At 43.5% G+C, this 19,440-nt stretch overlaps 1 protein-coding gene across 6 annotated transcripts in view; it reads left to right on the plus strand.

The window, feature by feature from the left end:
* LOC148059650 (serine/threonine-protein kinase WNK2) overlaps positions 1-18,840 on the plus strand; it is a 34,071-nt gene extending 15,231 nt beyond the window's left edge. Inside the window, exons 6-30 of one of the 6 annotated variants that reach the window (XM_087782446.1) lie at positions 173-261; positions 1,096-1,315; positions 1,551-1,830; positions 1,908-2,023; positions 2,187-3,044; positions 3,502-4,344; positions 5,562-5,693; positions 5,824-6,174; positions 6,288-6,518; positions 6,663-6,706; positions 7,139-7,298; positions 7,358-7,474; positions 7,940-8,110; positions 8,292-8,343; positions 9,380-9,478; positions 9,809-10,542; positions 10,610-10,661; positions 10,950-11,005; positions 11,197-11,825; positions 11,889-12,115; positions 12,289-12,513; positions 13,548-13,646; positions 14,801-14,848; positions 15,172-15,467; positions 16,661-18,840. In XM_087782446.1, coding sequence (XP_087638572.1) covers positions 173-261; positions 1,096-1,315; positions 1,551-1,830; positions 1,908-2,023; positions 2,187-3,044; positions 3,502-4,344; positions 5,562-5,693; positions 5,824-6,174; positions 6,288-6,518; positions 6,663-6,706; positions 7,139-7,298; positions 7,358-7,474; positions 7,940-8,110; positions 8,292-8,343; positions 9,380-9,478; positions 9,809-10,542; positions 10,610-10,661; positions 10,950-11,005; positions 11,197-11,825; positions 11,889-12,115; positions 12,289-12,513; positions 13,548-13,646; positions 14,801-14,848; positions 15,172-15,467; positions 16,661-16,993 — 6,462 coding nt within the window. In that variant the 3' untranslated portion in view covers positions 16,994-18,840. The remainder of the gene's footprint in view (positions 1-172; positions 262-1,095; positions 1,316-1,550; positions 1,831-1,907; positions 2,024-2,186; positions 3,045-3,501; positions 4,345-5,561; positions 5,694-5,823; positions 6,175-6,287; positions 6,519-6,662; positions 6,707-7,138; positions 7,299-7,357; positions 7,475-7,939; positions 8,111-8,291; positions 8,344-9,379; positions 9,479-9,808; positions 10,543-10,609; positions 10,662-10,949; positions 11,006-11,196; positions 11,826-11,888; positions 12,116-12,288; positions 12,514-13,547; positions 13,647-14,800; positions 14,849-15,171; positions 15,468-16,660) is intronic. The other 5 variants (XM_087782447.1, XM_087782448.1, XM_087782451.1 and 2 more) reach the window with 5 other exon arrangements.
* Positions 18,841-19,440: the final 600 nt, after the last annotated feature.

Here is a 19,440-nt window from a genome sequence, read left to right on the forward strand (position 1 = left end):
GAACCTTGGAAAGTAGGTCATGTGAAAAAGTGCCGTTACTGCTGTAGAATCTCTTGTGAATTCAGAACTAAAGTTACATTATTCATGTTAAGCTTGTATTTTTTTTCTTAGCGAGAATCCCAAAATATTTGGAAACGGTCTGTTTAATGCGTCTTTTCTGTATTTGTTGTAGGGAGTCAAGCCAGCCAGCTACAACAAAGTTGTAGATCCTGAAATCAAGGAAATCATTGGCGAGTGTATTTGTCAAAAGAAAGAGGAGCGGTGAGTGTCTGTCAATCAAGAGATTTTTTTTAAATGTTTTTATAGATGACGCAAGTTCTGATTTAGATACTGTAATTGTGGAACAAGCACCACATTTTTCACACTATAAGACCCACTTAAAATACTTTAACTTTTAAAAAATTGACAGTGCACCTTATAATCCAGTGCTCCTTATTTATAAATTATAAATTTATAAGTTGTGCTTACTGACCTCAAAGTAATTTTATTTGGTACACGGTGCTCAAAATCTCTAAAAGTTTTGGTACGATTCTGTTAAGCATCAAAAGCCACAACCGCCAGACTGTTCTATTGCCATGTTACCACACAGCACTTAATGCTGTAACGCCCATTTATCGGTTGGCCAAAACAATAATCAAATGAGGATGAAGCAACTGAAAAAATGTTTTCAAATCACTTGATTGTCATGCTGTTGGATACGTGACTCACAAGAAGCACAACTGGAAATGCATTTTCTTGAACCTTTATTTGCTATAATACTGAATATCATGCTGAGGAAGGAAACGCCTTATAAATTCTCCCCTGATTTAGGTAATTTATATTACTTAACGTTCCGGAAACTCATCCAAAATGTTTAACCGCTATAAATGAAACGCACCAAATATCTCCTCTTAAGTCTGTTGTCAATCTTTAAAGCCATATCAGTCGCACACTTTTAGGTGTTGTCTCCGTATGTTATTGCATAAATGGATCAGCGGCAGAACAAGGTCAATCCATCACTTTATTAGCATCCGTCTATTCCCCGGCATGGATAAGCTTGCTGTCACAAGGTGATTATAGAATACATGCTTCAACTTGGCTGATCCCCTCCTCCAGGTACACCATCAAGGACCTCCTCAATCATGCCTTCTTCGCGGAGGACACGGGCGTACGAGTGGAGCTAGCCGAGGAGGACGATGGCAAGAAGTCATCGATAGCTCTTAAACTGTGGGTGGAGGACCACAAGAAATTAAAGGGGAAGTACAAGGAGACCGGAGCCATCGAGTTCATGTTCGACCTGGAAAAGGACGTTCCAGAGGTGGTGGCACAAGAGATGGTGAGCATAAAGACGGTGACCTTGACCCCTGGTGCTATAACTCTACATCCATAAAAGTGACATAATGAGTTTAGTGCCTTTTAAAAGTTGTTGTCAGTCATTTATTCTTAGAAATTGAATCAATATATCAACTGATGCTATAAGTCTTATTTTTTGATGGCGCACATTTAGAGGAATAATGGATGCAGTTTTTTTTTAATACCCTCTTAGTCATGCTCTCTTTTCATATTCTCAGGTGGAGTCTGGATTCTTCCATGACAGTGACACCAAAACCGTGGGGAAGTCTATCAAGGACCGTGTGGCACTGATCAAGTGGAGGCGGGAGAGAAATGTGTCGGCTACAATCACAGCAGATCAGGGGGAAGTGGGGCACGGCGTCCAGATGGCAGGATCTCAGGTCGTCGCCGCTGGGGGCACGCAAATACGACCGCCTCTCCTGCCCGAACCGGATGAGTTGGAGGCTGACCAGAGCAATCGTCTGCATCACCTCCCCACTAGTACCACGTCCGTGACATGTAAGAGCATCTGCTGCGTTCAAAGCTGCTGGAATCTTTATTTTTGTAACAAGAGTGCGGTTTGTGTGTCTCTGCAGCAGACTGCACTGTTGACAGTGGTGTGGGCTCCACGGTGTACTCCGACTCCCACAGCAGTCAGCATAGTGTCCTTTACCAGTCCCTCTTGGAGCCTATTACCATGGCAACACAGCAGGTCTGTATTCTGGTGTTAACCATGCAAATTTGTCTTCAATGAAACGTTGACCTTGAGGCTGATCTTTGGCTTCTTTGTGTAGCGAGAGAACATGCAAGATCACCCCAATACATTTCCAGTGGCAATAACAAATGTTTTTTTTTTTTCTTTGCTCCTCGATTAGTCGTGCGATCAGAGAAGTAGCCAGTCTCATACTGATCAGCCTCACTCCTGTGAAAAGGGGGAAGTTTGGGGGGCGGTGCTGGGCCAAGAGCTCAGGTCCGCCGCGGGAGCCGCTGCTCGGAGAGGAAGTGCTCCCGTTATTGACACCCACAGGGCGAAGCACATCGCCCAACTCCACGCTCTCATTCAGTCACGGCGGTCGATCACCCCCACCCCTGTAATACAGGAGAACCAGGGGGAGCTCAGTGCCTCAGAAGACGATTCCGAGACCATGGACAGCTTTTTCTCTCAGAGCACCTCGTTTCAAGAATCCTCTCAAACTCATGAATCCGCCCACCAAACCAGCAGCAAATCTTCATTAGGGGTACCTGGTGACTTGCCTCTCCCGCCACAAGGTGGACGCCGACACTCGGACCTGTACGGTCTTCCAAGTCTAACCAGTCATCATAACCACCATGTTTCTATGCACCGAGGCCAGATGTGCCAGGCCTGCCTCTCCATGGTTCTTCTTAAGTCGCTGGAAGGAAGCCACCGCGCTCCTTCTCACACACCCCACTGTCCCTGCCACTTCAGGTACCAGCGGGCTTCAGGGGGGACCTTGACACCTCCTGGTTACGGCCGACAGAAGGGGTCAAGCGATTGTTCGGATTTCTCAGTGCTGCAGAAGTCTCTGCTGGATATAATCAACGGCAAAGCGGCACCGTATCACAGCACTTCCACCCCACTGCTGTACTCCGCGGCGGAACACAGGGCTGGAGACGGTAGCGTGAAGAGCCACGTCCTGGACAAACAAATCAGCCAAGATCATGAAGATTGTCTAAATATCAGAGGGCAGCAAGTAACCGGTGCTGCTGGAGTGGTAGGTGACATCAGTTGACGAGTAATCCTCTTTGACGCCAATCCTGCTTCACTGATAACACCAAGCCTGTAGAAATGAAAGTGTTTCTGCATGGAGACGACCAAAAATAACCACCTCTTGTTTTTCCGAATCCTGCGCTTGCTTCTCCTGGAGGGTAGTGGGGCACTCTGCTGCTGATCATGTTTCCCTGCTGATTTTCCTTCGCCAACCTTCTGGAATCAATTCAAGATTTCAAACATCTTCCTCTCTGCTCCAGAGTTCCAGTTGCTAGTAGATGAGGAGTAGCTCCCAGTGGTTGAGGGATGATGATTTAATCCTCATCATTTATATCTTTAAATGATCTGGTAACAATTCAAATAATCATGCTTTTAACCTGCCTCTCTTGATTAGGACGCTACACTCACCCTTTAAGTCGTGGTGTTTCTCCTTTATTTAACTCGTTGTTTTGTTCCCTTAGGTCACTTCTTCAGGTCACCCAGGTCAATCGACCAGTACAACAATCCACACGCCGCTGCACTATCTGCAACCTGGACACGGCCTAACGGCAGCACAATACGCTTCCCAGTCCAATCCTGCTGCAGCACCTCTCATGGCCAACATCACAGAGGCCAGCATGGAGGGTCACCTGCACAACTACCAAGCTCTGGGTGAACAGCAGCAACAACAACAACAACAACAACAGCTGCCAAGTTCAACATTTCCCCTGCAAGTTCTGCAGAACCACGTGACCCTTAATCAACACGCCCCAAACTACCCCCTTACTTCAATGGCCCCGACCATGGACCAATGTTATCCAGACCAAAGCTCAATGGCCCCAGGACAAACTGAACTGTCGAGTCAGCAGATTGGTCTGAGCTCCTCCGCGTCATCAGCACTTTACGGCCAACAGAATACCTTTCAAGACCAGCAGAACTCCGTCATGCACAACGTACAATCCAGCATCCAACAAAATACTTCGTACGGTCACCCTCAGCTCCAGCAAGACGCAGTGCATGCCAGTCACCAACAACATGCCTCCTACCAAGCTGCTCTCCTGCCCGACACGTATGCAGCGATTCTCCAACAGAGCCATGAAGTGTGTTTCTCTAAGGGACCACAGGGTGATACTGCAGTCATCCAGGGTAGTCACTCCTTGACCCCGAAAGGACAAGTTGTGAATCATTCGGCCACAAACATCCTGCACCAACAGGCTTTGGCTGCACAGGGCCAGTCGGTCAACCCGACGACTTACACCGGGGCCACTCCTCAGAGCTTCCCAGCATCTCCACTCCACAATCAAGCTCCTCATGCCTCCAAACAGGTAAGTTGATCTAAGTCATACTTTATTTCAGATTTATCTCAAGGTTTCCTCTCTACTACATTAAAACAAACCAATTTAAAAGGTAAAATCGAATTTATAAGATGTTTTAACCTTATTTAAGAAAGTTGATCCATTTCAGACTTAACATTAAGTTGTTGTTTTTTATAATCACACAGCAAAAATAACCTAAAATGTAAATATTAAATAAAGTACTTTTTATTTCATTCCGGCACTTAATTTTTATATATATTTAATTATTTGCTCACATTTCCTTGAATTACTGGTTTAACAGTCGTGGCTCATGTTGTTAAAGGGAAATATTAAACTCCAACGAGATAAATTATTGTTTACCATAATCACGCCAACTCTGGTGATGTTTGTCAAGCAGGGTCGTCAATCATGAAAGTCTCCATCTACTAGGGACTTGTTGTATAAACAAAGCTGGGTGTGATTACAGCTGGCTGGAGGAGGGGTGAAGGCATTATTACGTCATAATGGGCTCCGCTTGTAACCTCTTGTTGCCTGAGATTTTAGACGGATGGAAACTTTCTAAAGTAATAACTTCAAAATATGGTCATGATGAGGAACTTGCTTGTTTCAAATGTTGAAGTCTTTCTTTCAAAGATGCGTTGAGTAAGTCAGGAGAGTTGAGTTTCCACATAATTTGCCCTTTACGCAAGTATAAATGCACTGTGGCCCCTAAGGAAATTATAAAATCAAACGAAGCATTAAGTAATGATAAAATGCAACGGTAAAAGCTGACATGTTTGCAAAGAAGTTTATGTGCATCTTAGATAAGTAAAGTATCATAAATAATGAAGGTTGCATTACACATATTATATTTATTGTCATCACATGTGTTTTGGAACGGTCTTCAGTCATGTCCTAAATACTTATTGGTTTGATGCTTTGAATTTAAAGTACCGGGGTCAATGTTTGCATCATTGCTGCTGTGCCACGACTGAACAGAGAGTTCTTGCTGCAGAATTGAAAACATCTGCGTTTGTTGACATTACTCAAAATATCTAATATAAACAAACTAATGAAAAACAATAAGAGTGGGTTTAGCTGCTCCTCTCTGCATTACACTCTCCTCCTCCTCCACGCAGCTGAGTGACTCCAGAGCTTCAGCAAAGAAAGGTGACCTTCCTGACCTGACTCGATGACAAGAATACATGATAAAATAAGACTTTCTTCCTTTTTGTGTTTCCTTGTAGGAAGCCCAGATGTCGCAGCTGGGCAGAGAGCATCTAAGTCAGACATTGTCCAGTTTCCCAGCACAGTCACTTCCTCCTCAGCAAACAGCTGTCCACCCGCAGCAGTCCGTCACCTCTCTTCCACCATCCCAGGTATTGTCCGTTTTAATCTGAAAAAAATATCTCACCAGCTCGCTCCTTTTATTTGGGTTACAATGCTCTTCCTGTTCCTCTTGATTATTCCTTTTTTTGTCTGCTTTTCCTTTTCCCCCTTTCGTCTCAGTTCCCCTCACAGTATCCCACAGTCCAGGTGGTGGCAGCTGTGACGGACTGTGAATCCTCCTACTCTCAGTCCTGCACTGCCTCTCACCCAGCCTCCTCTTCTCTTAACACTATTTACCTTTCGCCTGGACCGGCATCCTCTGCACCCCACTCTGTCTCACCTCTCTCCCCGATTCGTATTGACAGTTTCTTGGTTTCACCGATCGCTTGTGCTGCAGCTTTTAAAATGGGAGCCACGTCCCCACTTAATCAGCCCACTTTGCTTATCAGAACCGACACTACTCTCACTCAAACTGCAGCTACACGCCCCTTGCACACACACACAAATGGCAGCCAGCAGCCCCTGACACAGGTAACTAGAGGGTCTGTTGAATGGGTTTGTGTGAACTATAATGCTTTATAAAGATGGAGAAAAGGTCTGACATTTTTTTCCAGCCTTCATTGTGAAACTTTTTTTTGTTGCAGGATACGTTCAGTCACCCAGAGCTCCCACCCTCCTCTCAGCTCTCCCAGTCTGCAGGTTTTTCCTCACCTCTACACGGCCCATCTCAGCACGAGCACACAAAAGGTCTGGATCAGAACCAGGTGGCTGCTCCGCCACCCTCTGACTCTCAGAAACCCACACCCGGATCTGCTGGTGTGACGCAGCAGAAACCACTTACAGGAGCAGCTGGTCCACATGATGCCATTGTTGAGGTATTAGACCTTTTTTTAATTTTATTATTTATGATTCTCTTAACTAGACATGCTCATTAATTTGTAATTTGATCCTTAAGTGTGCAGGTTCAACTACTTAAGGTTAAGCTTTCAGTTTAGGTAATGATTTTGTTCTGTGTGTAGGATCATGTTGCAGAAAAACACACAAGTGGACAAAGCTATGACAGGTACTCGAGCGCTTTTATTCAAACCTGAATGCACAGATTTAATTTGGATTCATCAAACATGTGTTTCTGTCATAAAATCCATGTCTAAAATATGTTGATGACTGTTTTGCCCAAGGAGCCTTTATCCCTGTGCAAATTAGCAATTTTGAGCTCATTTATAATTTCAGAAATCTCATTTGTTTCCTGATAAGACTTCTAATCCCCCTCTTATTTATATCCTTATTAAGATCATAATGAGTTTAGTGTGGCCCGAGCTCACAAATCAGGCTTTAATATGCATTCCAGACCCCGATAAACTTCAAATCCTTCGCTGCCTTCCGATTCTTACAACTATAAGCCTCTATTAGTTTGGAACCTGTCAATCATTTATTTGACATGACCTATCTCTCCACTATTTAAAAAAAATGTCTTTATTTCCTCCCTCGAAACCAGTGTCAACTCTGATGCTACATCTGGGAAAGAAATGAGTGACGGCTATGAAGGCACCCACGGAGCCAAAGGTGAAGCGAAAATTCGCAAACACCACCGCAGGTCAACGCGAACCCGGTCTCGGCAGGAGAAGATCAGCAGACCAAAGCTGAGCATGCTAAATGTGGGTACTTGTTAGCTTTTGCCATCACTTGATGTCTAACTACATGGTTTTGTTGACAGGTTTGCAACACCGGGGACAAGATGGTGGAGTGCCAGTTGGAAACTCACAATCACAAAATGGTCACTTTCAAGTTTGACCTGGACGGAGATGCTCCTGAGGAGATCGCAACATACATGGTACTGGGAGACATTTCATGAATGCAAGTCAAAATCTCTGTAAAAACAGGTGTTCAAAATAAAAGTCAGCCCAATTTGAGGTTAATAAAAAAACATTAGTGAGTCATAATAACCAGATAAGTGAAGGATTCATCTAACAGTCTTATTTATTTCATGCTATGGACAATTGACAATTAAAAATGAGAGGAAATAAGAGTTTTTAATAGAAAACAATTGCAGAAAACTCCATATTGTAGCTTTAAAGTTATATCAACTGAAAAAATGGGGGGTAAATCTTTTCTGGTTATTACCATCAGTCATTTCCAAGGTTTGCGGGAGGCAGGTTCTTGAGTGCCGCTTCAATTAAGTGAGGTTTTCTTTGGCTTAGTGGACTTTACGTTGTATCTTCTGGCAGTTTTCCAGACATGGCTTCAAAACATGCAAGACATCAGTGTGTGTGAGGTCACCATCTTGATTCTCTCTCAGGTGGAAAATGACTTCATCTTGACTCTAGAGAGGGAAATGTTCATCGAGCAACTCAAAGACATCGTGGACAAAGCGGAGGACATGCTGAGCGAAGACACCGAGGGCGAGAAGGACTCGGCTCAGGGCTGCAGTCCCAAAAAGTGCGACGGAGCGAATGCCCCAGGAGCGGAGGTGAGAACACGGCTGGTGACGGCGTCAATGGAGCAAATTGGCTTTGAGTGCTTTGTCATCCTGGCAATACTTTTGGGTGACTGTGCAGTTTTTATTGCCAAGTAAACCTTTATTGCTGAGGTTCTGCAAAAGATGCCCTCTTGTGATTTATAATCGTATCTATTAACCTTGTGTTTTTTAGGGAACAAAAGGCTCAACCCCCAGCACCCCACAGCTCGTCTACCAGCAAAATGGTATGAAACCTAATAATAGTGTTAAATATAATGTAGATAATTAAGTGTTTAACATCTGTAAAAAGAGTAAAATGACCAACAATTTTAATTGTATCATGTATTTATTAAATATAAACACAAACAAACAGTTTTAATAAGTGTATCCTTATTTCAGGTTAATTGCAGATTCAAATGTTCTTATTTTGGGTGATGTGTATCGGGATGTTACACACACTGAATGATTGTATGTGTGTGACCGGTGTTCCTCTCGTGTGCTTTGTCCTTTCACCAGCTGGTGTATACGTGATTGACAGTAGACTGCTGCCAGTAATCCACTCACCAGACTGTGGCTGCCCTGCTAAATGACCTTAGACCTGTAGAACACATGAGACTTACCTGTCTGAATGTAAATCCATGTGGAAACTAGAAACTCTCTCCCACCCTTTGTTGTGATTCGTTTCTTCATTAAATATTTGGGCGTTACAATTATGTTATCTGTATGATTTTATATAATGTGCTTAATGAAGAACTGGCTCGCACAACACTCTCTGCAGCTCCTTATCGAGAGTGATAGAATGTATTCTCCTGTGCATTGTTGGATTTCCCCAAAAATCTAAATGGAATCTATAACCCGAAAAACAAAGACAATCCCATAATCCTCATTGAGTTAACACGTGGGGATTAAGAGTTTCGAAACGCTTTTTTTTTTTTTAATGCTTTTATTTCCATTTTTTTGTTTTCACTCTGGGGGTTTTCTTTATTTTTATTTTTTTTAATTATTTTCGTTACGATTTTAATAATTATTTATCTTTATAATTGTTTCCTTAATTTCTGCTGCTATTCCATCTAAATGTTTTCATAACTTTAGTTTCATTATACTTTAATTGCAATATCACTATGCAAATTATAATCAATACCGGATAAAAATCAAAATAAATAAGAAATTCACGACACCCACAAATAATTAATAGACTTTTTAGTAGAATAAATACATTTAACAATGAGTTTAAAGTCGATATGTGTTATAATAAATCCTCCTTTGTTGTATGTTTGGCAGTTCTCCACACAGGCAAGCGCTGGTTCATCATCTGCCCTGTGGCTGAGACACCCATACAAGATGAGGAGAAGACTGGCCCTGACTCCTCCACATCACTGGGTATGTTTATGGACTCCTCAATGCAGAAGCATAAATTATTATAATCATTAAAAGTGAAGTCTCTTTAACCCTAGTTTGTACTTGCAGTTGTGCACTTCATTGTGGTTCAAGCTCTGCTGATGTTTGTACGGAAGCAGCTTTCGCAAATGCAATAAAAACATGTCTGTGTGGTCGATCTATTGGTCAGTTATATAATGGCTGCAGTTGTTCCCGGCACAAACGAGGGGCAGGATTTATCCTCCCGCCCTAATGGGCGACAAATGATACCAAACTGAGACGCCAACGTTCCACCACTTTTGTTGTTGTTACTCTGGTTTCTCATTTTCACAGAACCTGAAAAGGCACATTCAAGCAGAACTGACGGCACAGCTGCACTGGACGTGTTTGTCTCTACACCACCCCCGGCTCAGACCACACCACAACCTCAAGAACCCTCAATCGGCAAAGCCAAAATACAGCAGGCAGATCCCGGCTTGTCCAGCAAGCCTCCTTCAGCCGCGAGCATTCCCAACTCCCTCCTTGTGGAAGAGCCCTGCATCCCGGCTGTCTCCATGGTTACAGACATGCCTTGCTGTGCGATTGTGCCACCCGCCGCCCTGGATGTGAATCTCTTGGAAAGGAGGAAGGCCTGTGACCTGGGTCCCCTGCCAAAGAGCCAGTCTTATCAAATAGCCAGTCCGACCGGAGAGTTGCCCCCCCAGCTGGGCTCGCACCCCCCCGTGGTTCTCCAACAACCGTATCCCATGTCCATGCAACATGGCGCGGTCTCTTCCCAGCCACAGAGCCCGGCTCATCTTCCATCGCAGGGCCATCCTCAGCCTGCAGCCGGCGGGGTCCCGGGGGAGTCGGACAGCGAGGGCCCACGGAGGGTGGAGTTTGTGGACCGGACCATCAAGACGCTGGACGAGAAGCTGAGAAACCTTTTGTACCAGGAGCACGCCCCGTCCCAGCCCTCCAGTACCGGAGCAGATGCTCTCGGCTCGGGCACAGAGGGAGTTGGATCTCCACAAGTGTCGGACGGCCAGAGCGAGGGGCCACTTTCAAAGAAGAAGGGAGAGACGCTGGTAATGAAAAACATCTTCCAAATGCTTAAAAACGACATACTAATCTTTTCTTTTTTTTCTCTTTCAGCCTCTGATCCCTGAAAGTGCTGATTGTTTAGGTGAACAAAGAGATTCTGCTGGTAAGCTTCCTTCATCCCAGTCCCTCAATGTTGAACATGTTAACCCTTGTTATCTCAGGGTCAAGGTGACCCGAAGGGCCAAAAACAAATGTGTTTGAGGTATCCTTACTGTTGTCTCTGGTTCAAAATGAAGCACCTCCACAACTGCATATGTATTGATGGAAGCCAGGAAGGTTGTTCAACCCCATGGATACCACAAACACATTTGTTTGGGGACTTCAGGTCACCTTGACCCTGAGATAACACAATATATATATCTCGCCTAATAATGCATTTATTTTCTGACAGCCAAAAGAGATTTATCTGCCAGCTCTGCATCAACTGGTTCAAAAGGCCGTTTTCAAGTAAGACAAAAACAAAAACTTATTCCAAGAACACTTATCTCAGTTTAATATGTGCAGGAAAAACTGCATGAATAACATTTAAATTTTGGATAAAAACACGGAAATTCCACTGAGCTCATGCATGGCACACAGACATTAGAAAGGATCCTCCAGTTCCTCGAGGTAATGTTAACCAACTTTATTTCTTCCAGATTGTACCAACGTCGTCAGACGTGATCTGTAGTTTGGAAAAAGGCAAAACCAACTACAACACAAGCAGCTCCACGGCACCCTCTAGTGGTTCCGGAGGGTCCTGCATCTGGACTCAGAGCCTCACTAATAAGGATGTTGCAACGGTGGGCAATTCCTCCGAAGCCAATGTAGACAACACAAGTAAACCCCACAGTAGAAATCGCTACTCGGCTCCTCCAAATTTCTACAAATCAACCCCGACTTCCAGCACTGACGTCACCCCCAAACACATCCCAAGGGCCCGAACAATGGACACTCCGACCCATCTTCAGTACCAACACTCCGCTCAGCAGTACTCCGACTCGGCTGACGATGACAGCAGCAGCTTCGCCCCCCCGCCGTCCCAGAAAGCTCTGTCGGAGCACAGCGGGGGCGACTTCATGAAGAGGGCAGTGGCGTTTCTGCGGCGCTCGGGTCGCAGCAAAAGTGAGCAGAGCTCTGACTCGACCAGCCGCCCCCCTGTGGCAATGAACGGCCACATTCCCTCGCCCCCCGCCGGACAGGCGCTCTCCTCCTACATCAGCAGCGACAACGACTCCGAGTTTGAGGACGGGGATATGAAGAAGGAGCTGCAGAAACTGAGAGAGAAGTAAACGACTAAACTAACCTTCACAGAAAATATGATGTCATCTGACCTTTTGTTCTTGAACAGACATATGAAGGAGATCTCTGAGCTGCAGGCGTTTCAGCGGAGTGAGATCGAGCATCTGTACAAAGAACTGGGGAAAACGCTTCCTCCGAATGTTGGCCTTCTACACGCAGCCCCTCCCAGCGGCCGCAGGCGGCGGGCCAGCAAACACAAGCTGAAGCCTGGGAAACTGCTCAATCCAATGGTGCAGCAACTGAAAAACAACCTCAACTCCTCAGCTGAGAGAAAAGGTGTGTGGGCTGCCATCGTGAGACCACAAGTGGGTTCGTGTGATGATTCTTTGTGAGAGGAGATTCGCATGGTCCTCTTTTTTTAAAGCAAATACAGGAATAGTACAGAAAAAGCACCAAAAAAAAGTATTAGTCACCAGACCTATTTTTCATATTTCACTCTCTTCCTGTAGGCGAGAGCGCCCCCAGCTCTTCAGGGTCTCCGGCTAAAAGTTCACTTCTGTCGGATGGCTCCGTCTTCTCCAGCGGTGGCTCCACCTCCGGGAGTCAGACCAACACGGGCCCAGAGCAGGTTCACACACAACAGCCGTGCTCACTGAAGGGCTCTTTTTCCTCAGACAACATCTATGCTGGTCAACACAGTGACGGGACGGCCCGACAAGGAGGTCCTGCTCAAGGTAGACGAGAACGCTGATTCGGTTTCATTGTCTGTTGTATGCTGTGTTCATGAATACTTTAGGATGCCACTAGCTCTTAGTGTGGACTTAAAAGGATAGTTCCCCCCCAAAATTCAAACTTCACTCATTTTCTACTCACCCTCATGTGTAAATAAGGGTTGGGATTATTTTTGAGTAATTTGTTCCTTTTTAGAGTTATTGACAAAAATGTTCATTCAGCGACTGGAGCTCAGTTTGTCACTTAAAAACATCCAAATAACTCCATAAACATCCAAATACCGCCATACTGCTTGTCTGTAACATCTATTTTGTATTGAAGCCTCAACTTAATAACCTTTCTAAAAAAGAAAAAAAAATCTATATTTTAAGATTATTTTTTGGCGGAATCTCGGACACCGTCAATGTGTTCCAATGCTTAGAGACTGAAGCATCTAAAGCTGATATCCTGGGATCTTGTGCTAAAAACAAGCTTAAAATATACACTTATTTGAATTTTTTTGGAACAATTCCTTGTGTCGAGGCTTCAATACAAGAGGGACGTTACAGACAGGCAGTATGGAGATATTTGGATGTTTTAAATCTTTCTTTTTGGACGAAAACAAAGACAACTGATCTTCAATTGCTACATTAAAATGAACAAACATTTTTGTGTATAATTCTAAAAAGGAACAGATTAATCCCAACCTTTAGTTGACACGAGGGTGAATAGTATATGAGCGAAACGTGGGTGAACTATCGATTTAGGAGATGATACAAACATAATTTAATGCTCAATGTATTTAAGTGTTTCGTATGAATTTAGCTTTAAATGACACACCAACGGAGAACAACACATCATCGTCATATCAGGCACATGTGTCTCAGATCTATAACTGACATATTTCCATCTCATCGCCACCACATAATCTCTCCTGTACAGTCCTTTTTCTGATGCTTTTGTTGGTTGGGGGTTTTCTCATCTCAGTGGCTGTGCCCTTTTTGAAAGTGTCTCTCTTTGTTTCTTCTCTTCTTTCCTCCTATATTCACTTTCGCAGGCTGGACGGTTTACCACCAAACGTCAGAGAGAGTCACCTATAAATCTAGTAGCAAACCACGCACTAGATTCCTCAGTGGGCCTGTGTCTCTGTCCATCTGTTTGTATTTGTTCTTTCTATTTCCATTTACTCATTCCCATGTTTGTTTTGACTTCCCTCTCTTTACCTTGCTTAGTGGTTTTATGCCCCCCCCCTTTCAACTTACTACTTTACTTTCATCTATATCAGTTTTTACTCGCATTTTCTTTCCAAAATGAAAATTCAAACCAATGTTCTATGAAAGTATGCTTTGTTTCATCTTCAGGCCACTATAAGATCACAGTTAAATTGTGAAACAAGTGATCTGCTTTATCACTTTAGCTGGATAAGAAATAGTTTCTCTAAATCGTATGAGCTTACAGGAAGTGATGCCAGAGTAAGAACATTCTCTGAGCACAAGTTAAAGTTTATTGATGTTGTTAGTTCCATGGTGGCGGTTATTTTCATCTCCTACTGATGCACCATCTGAGCCTGGAGATGAAACATCTTCCGTCCGTGTGAGCACACGAGTGAACAGTTCTTCATTATCATCTCATAAACGCACTCCAAGCGACGCCGCTGGCTTTATAAACCTTAGAAGCTCAGTGAGTTCTTTCCAAACATGGGCCTGAGGATACTTTGTCCATAGACCTTTTGAGATGCTAATTAACAATTTTATATTCCTTTTCTTTTATTATTATTGTGCGTTTCCATTCACAGTTTTTGTAGAGACCCTCACTCTCTTTTCCCAAGTCCTCCCCGAGTCATTTGTGTGACAGAGATGCTCACTGTGTCTCATGTTTGGATGGAGAAGAAGGTGCATGGTGCAGCAGCCAGGCACAGCACTGCGGGACGCTTGCTCCACCATACGAAGGGCTGTATCATCACAATTACTTTTACCTTTGTCTTCCTGCGTAACCTGCATGTTTTGACAAGTCTTCCAAATCCTTATATTCTCTCGCTTTTATCTTCAGCAGCTCACATTCAAAATTAGGGAAGTTTTAGAGAAGTTTAATTGTGATTTTTTTTTTTTCTTGACGTTTTCTACTCTAAGTAGATGACGGGCGCCTTCCTTCAGTCTTCCAGAATACTCCACACCCCCTCTGTCTTCCTTTCCTCGTCCTCCCTGACAAATGTTTTGATAGTTGAATGTGCTTTTGAAGCAGCCAGTCCTCATTCATGTAGCGTTGTCTGGCCTAACTCTCTCTGTCTTGTGCTGTTCTACCTCTCTATAGGGTCCACTCTGAAACGACTTTGTCTAGGCAAAGAGCGCAGTCGTAGTAGTAACTATCTCATTTACTTTCCTACACTCTGTCTCTTCTGTCCTCACAAGTCTTACTGTACACGTGTCTTGATTTGATGGCTTGAAAAAGTGTCACAATTGTGAACTGTTGTTTTGTGTTTTTGGCATGACGTTGTGTGACCTCATTCGCTGAAAGTCGTCACTGCTTGCAAAACATTTTTATCTTCAATAAGTCACACGTTTAAATTGATAGTGTCATGTGATAGTGTTAACTTCCAGAGCCATTGTGTCAGTGAGGCTTTCGTAGGTGTGAAACTCATGGTCAACTCTGGAGTTTTTCTAAATCCTCCTCCTGCTCTCCAGGGTCGTCTCTGGCCACCGCCGCCGCTCAGACTCCCTCCAGCCAAGCACAGCCCGCCGTCACCTCGTCCTCGCCGGCGCCCTCTTCTAACCTCATCCCGAGACTGGCTCAGGTCCAAACCAACAACAGCAACAACAAGAGAGGCACGTTCACCGACGACCTACACAAGCTGGTCGACGACTGGGCCAAGGAGACCGTGGCGGCACAGCAGTCGCGTCCCTCCCTCAACCAGATCAAACAGGAAAAACGACAACAGGATCTGGCATGTGGTGCTAAAACGACTCGAGCAAGTACAAATGTGAGTATAAAAGTTTAGTGTTGATCAGTTAGCTGTAGCTGCTTGCGTTTTTTGATTCGGGGAGAACATAGGACTTCAGACCTCAAACCAGGACTTGCAGGGGCAACAGAGGAAAGATGAGATTTCTTGCTGTTTCTAAGAGACATGTCGCAATACCTCAGCTGCACCTGTTGTCATCAGTGGCAACAATTGGTGCTTCATCAGCAGATGTACAGACAACCACACAATGACCCTTAAAGCGGTAGAGGTAGAACATGTAAATATAAATAAATGCATTTTACAGATGAGTATGCTTCAGGTTTAGTTTGACACTTTTGAAACGTGCTGTTGCTCAGACGGTGTTTAAAGAATGTAAGACAAGTAAACTTTGCCCTGAAACAGACTGCATGGACAAAAAATGTGTTAAAAGCTATGTTCTGTCAGAATTATTTAGGGGCTAAACTGTCTTGAATATCTAAAACTGAGCTGTAATGCAATAGCAAAACCTGTGCTGCTATATTTTGTTTTAATGTGAATGTTCAAGTCATCCATCCTTCATTTTTTGCTAAAAAGGAAACTGCAACGATAATGGAACTTACTGATGCTGCCGATAGTAGATTCATCTCAGCGTCTATCCAGAAGACAGTTGAAATAAAATGTATTCTTTCACATTATTCAGGTCTAAACTAAACTAAATTAAACTTTTATTTCATTGGTTATTGCTGCAATGTTGGAGTAAGTTTAGAATCAGTAAAACGATACTAAATTGTCATTGTTAGAAAGATGGATAGTTACTTTATTCATCCCTTGAAGGAGAAATTCCATACAAACCTCCACAAATGCATGTAAGGACAATCAAAATAAATGCAATAAATGCATACAAAACGTACAGAAATACATAGTTCTTAAGTTACCAACAAATTATAAAACCCCCCAAAAAAATCTGAATTAAAAGCGGACGTAGGAGGGATTTGTAGGAGCAGCTGTTTCTTGGATTTAACTTTATTTAACATGTATTAAAACACAAAATCATATTTTCTTGATTTTGTAAATAGTTTCCAGAAGATTTCTAATGATTGATTTTTCAATTGCCCTATATTTTATTTTTGACATCTGCTCAATATTTTAAGTTTTAATTGTTATTCTATATTTTGTGCACCGTCCTGTTTAATGAGGCCATTTTGTTGACTTCAGGTGTCTTTTGTTTTTTTTAGGTTAAATGTCAAGGTGGACGCAGTCGTTTCCAGCTGCCTATTCCTTGTCCCCTTACCGCTCCTTATAACCCTTCTATTTCCCCCAAGAGTGGTCCGAGCTCATCTCCAGCACCCCCGCCTGGATATCTGACGCCCGCGGGCTCGTACAGCAGGATGCCTCCCGGGGCCGTCTATCCTCAGCAGTGGTCCGGTTTACAGAGCCAAGTTGCATCTCTGGGCCCGAGCGGTGCGGCGAGAATGATGCCCACGGCCAAACGGGGGATCCAAAGGATTCCTATGCACAACACGGAACATGGCCCGAAACCCTCTCGGACTTCGTTTTCCGATCACTGATCTGTCGTGGCACTTGAAGCGAGATGTACATAGTTGATACTGTAAATAAGGCAAACTGTTGATATTCTTATATCTGTGTGTGTACGTCCGAGCGTTTCCAGTCTTGAGTGAATTCAGCCATACGAGGCAGTTTGGTCCCCCCCGCCCCCCCCCCAAGAGATTCTCTCACGTTCAGCCTTATTTGATCGTCATTCTTCCCACAAACACTACATCGGATTTCAAACACTAGTGGCTTTTGAGAAACTGTGACATGGCCGTGATTAGCGGCGAATGCCGTTGAAGGAATGTAGTGCCTTAAACATTGTCTATATAGTTTTCTTTCTTTCTGTGGAAGACATTCTTTTTTGCATCGACATCGTTTTATTTGATGCTGGCTTGAGTGCAGTCGATACGTTTTAATGAAGCATTACAGACACTTTAGTTTTTTTTTGGTTTACATACAAATGCACTTGCAGTACTGCACTATAAACATTTTACTAATAAACTTGTTTTAACCCCTTAATTACTTTCCCAGCTCCGCGGCGAGCGGAATGCCATAGTGGTGTGAGCTATTGTTGCCTTGCAGAAGCAAACGGCTGCTGTACGACCGGACGAAAAAGCATAAACGCCATCAGCCAAAATCCCCTCTTTCAGGTCACATGGTTCAGGTGGATGCAGCCTCTTTAGCGAAAGCAGATTTTGCTGGGCAGCCCAAGACTCTCTTGTGCCCCGGTTGAAAGTGTCCAGAGTCCGGTACTAAGCTACCGCTCTGACTAGAATGTAGCAACTAATATGAACGCTTGAGGCTTCAAAGTGCAATTTCTTTCCACAAAAGCTTTTTGACGGTGGCCTTTGCCACAAGCCTTATCTCTCATGTGCGCAAGTTAAGAGAGTCCATTGACCAGTTTTCACAACAAACGTTTAATAACCTACAAGATCATCTTCCAGCTTTGCTGACTTGTTACTAACCCGAGTTTTGATGTTTTTTGACGCTGCTATCTTTGTTGTGATTTCACTGTACAGTTTCCGCTTCTAGACACTTGACAAGGTATGTTAAAAGTACAGCTCAGTTTCAGTTCCGAGCGCAGTGTTATTGGCCTTGATCACTCGTTGATTCCGTTCCATGTCTTTAGATATCGGCAAAACTTGATGTAGGGGATTTGCACAACATATTTTCTCCTATCGTTCTGCTTTATTGTGGCGTTTACAACACTGTACATAGTTGGCTTGACCGTTTTATTTCTGACCAGCATGGCCAACGTTTAGTTTTTGCACAACTAAAAAAAGATCTCACTTGCTTCACGTTTGAAAGGTTTTTTTTTGTTTCGTTTTTTTCGCACCCCAAAAATCTTACCAAGCTGTGAATTGTACAGTTTTCTCGTGGTCTAAATTTGTATGTTTGTTGACTGACGGGTTGCAGAGGGGTCGCTTTAATGTACATTATTCCGTCAATTCGGTTTGAATTGGACTTTTCTAGGATATTATGCAGAGTCTTCTGCTTGGGTGAAATACTTCCTATAGTAAGAGATTTCTGTTCTCTGTCACAAACAACAGGTGTTTTTATTTTAATTTTATCTGCCTCCCCTTCTGACGCTATCTAATGGTCAGCTCAGCCGGGGAGACGTCTATTTCTGACATAGTCCTACGGATGCTGTGAGTCGTACGGGGATGAAATTTGACGTTTTCTCACCTAGTGATGTCTGGACAACATTGCCCCCCCTTTGTGAAGTCTGTGGTGACTCATTGGAGATCTGGTGTTCAGTTTGTGTGGGATTGCTTCTGCCTGCTGTTTGTCATGGTGCAATTCCCCTGCACTGCCCTGCTGCACTCAACCACTGTTGACCAATAAATATTATTTTGTGCTTGAAGCGTTTGTCTCTTTGTTTTTATTACGTTGAAATCACACTCGGATTAAATGATAATAATCTCGGCAATCCAATTATAGGATGGAGAGTAGTGGCTGCTACTGTTTACTATATTAAAGTGTGCAAGTTAAATTAATCTTTGTTTGTGGTATAAAATAAACTAGCAATTTAACTGAATATTTTAGTGTAAATTGGTCTTTGATTTATAGTGTTTGTTTTAAAGGGGCCCACTCTCTGTTACTCAAAGCAAGGACAAAAATAAAACATTTTATTAAATCAGAAGAGCTTGTGGGAACCACTAGAACAGCCAAAAAAAGCCAGTGAAATAGGCCTATTATTGGGTTTTCCCCCATTTGGTTGAGAGGTAATCCGTGAGAGGCTCGGAGTTGAGCCATACTTTCTCTATAGAGCCCTCTTGTGTATAATTTAAGGAAGAACATGTGACTATGTGAAAGTTATGTTGTGGAACTATGTTTTATTAAATGATCCGTCTAATAATAAAAGTGTGTAAAAGTATAGCACATACTCTAAGAATGTGTTGTTCATTCCTACTGTTTGTTGCCCACACTTTTGCATATTGTTTAGCTAGCCGATTCGACACAA

This window comes from Callionymus lyra, chromosome 19, assembly GCF_982586985.1.
Source record: "Callionymus lyra chromosome 19, fCalLyr1.hap1.1, whole genome shotgun sequence".
Classification (NCBI taxonomy): domain Eukaryota; kingdom Metazoa; phylum Chordata; class Actinopteri; order Syngnathiformes; family Callionymidae; genus Callionymus; species Callionymus lyra.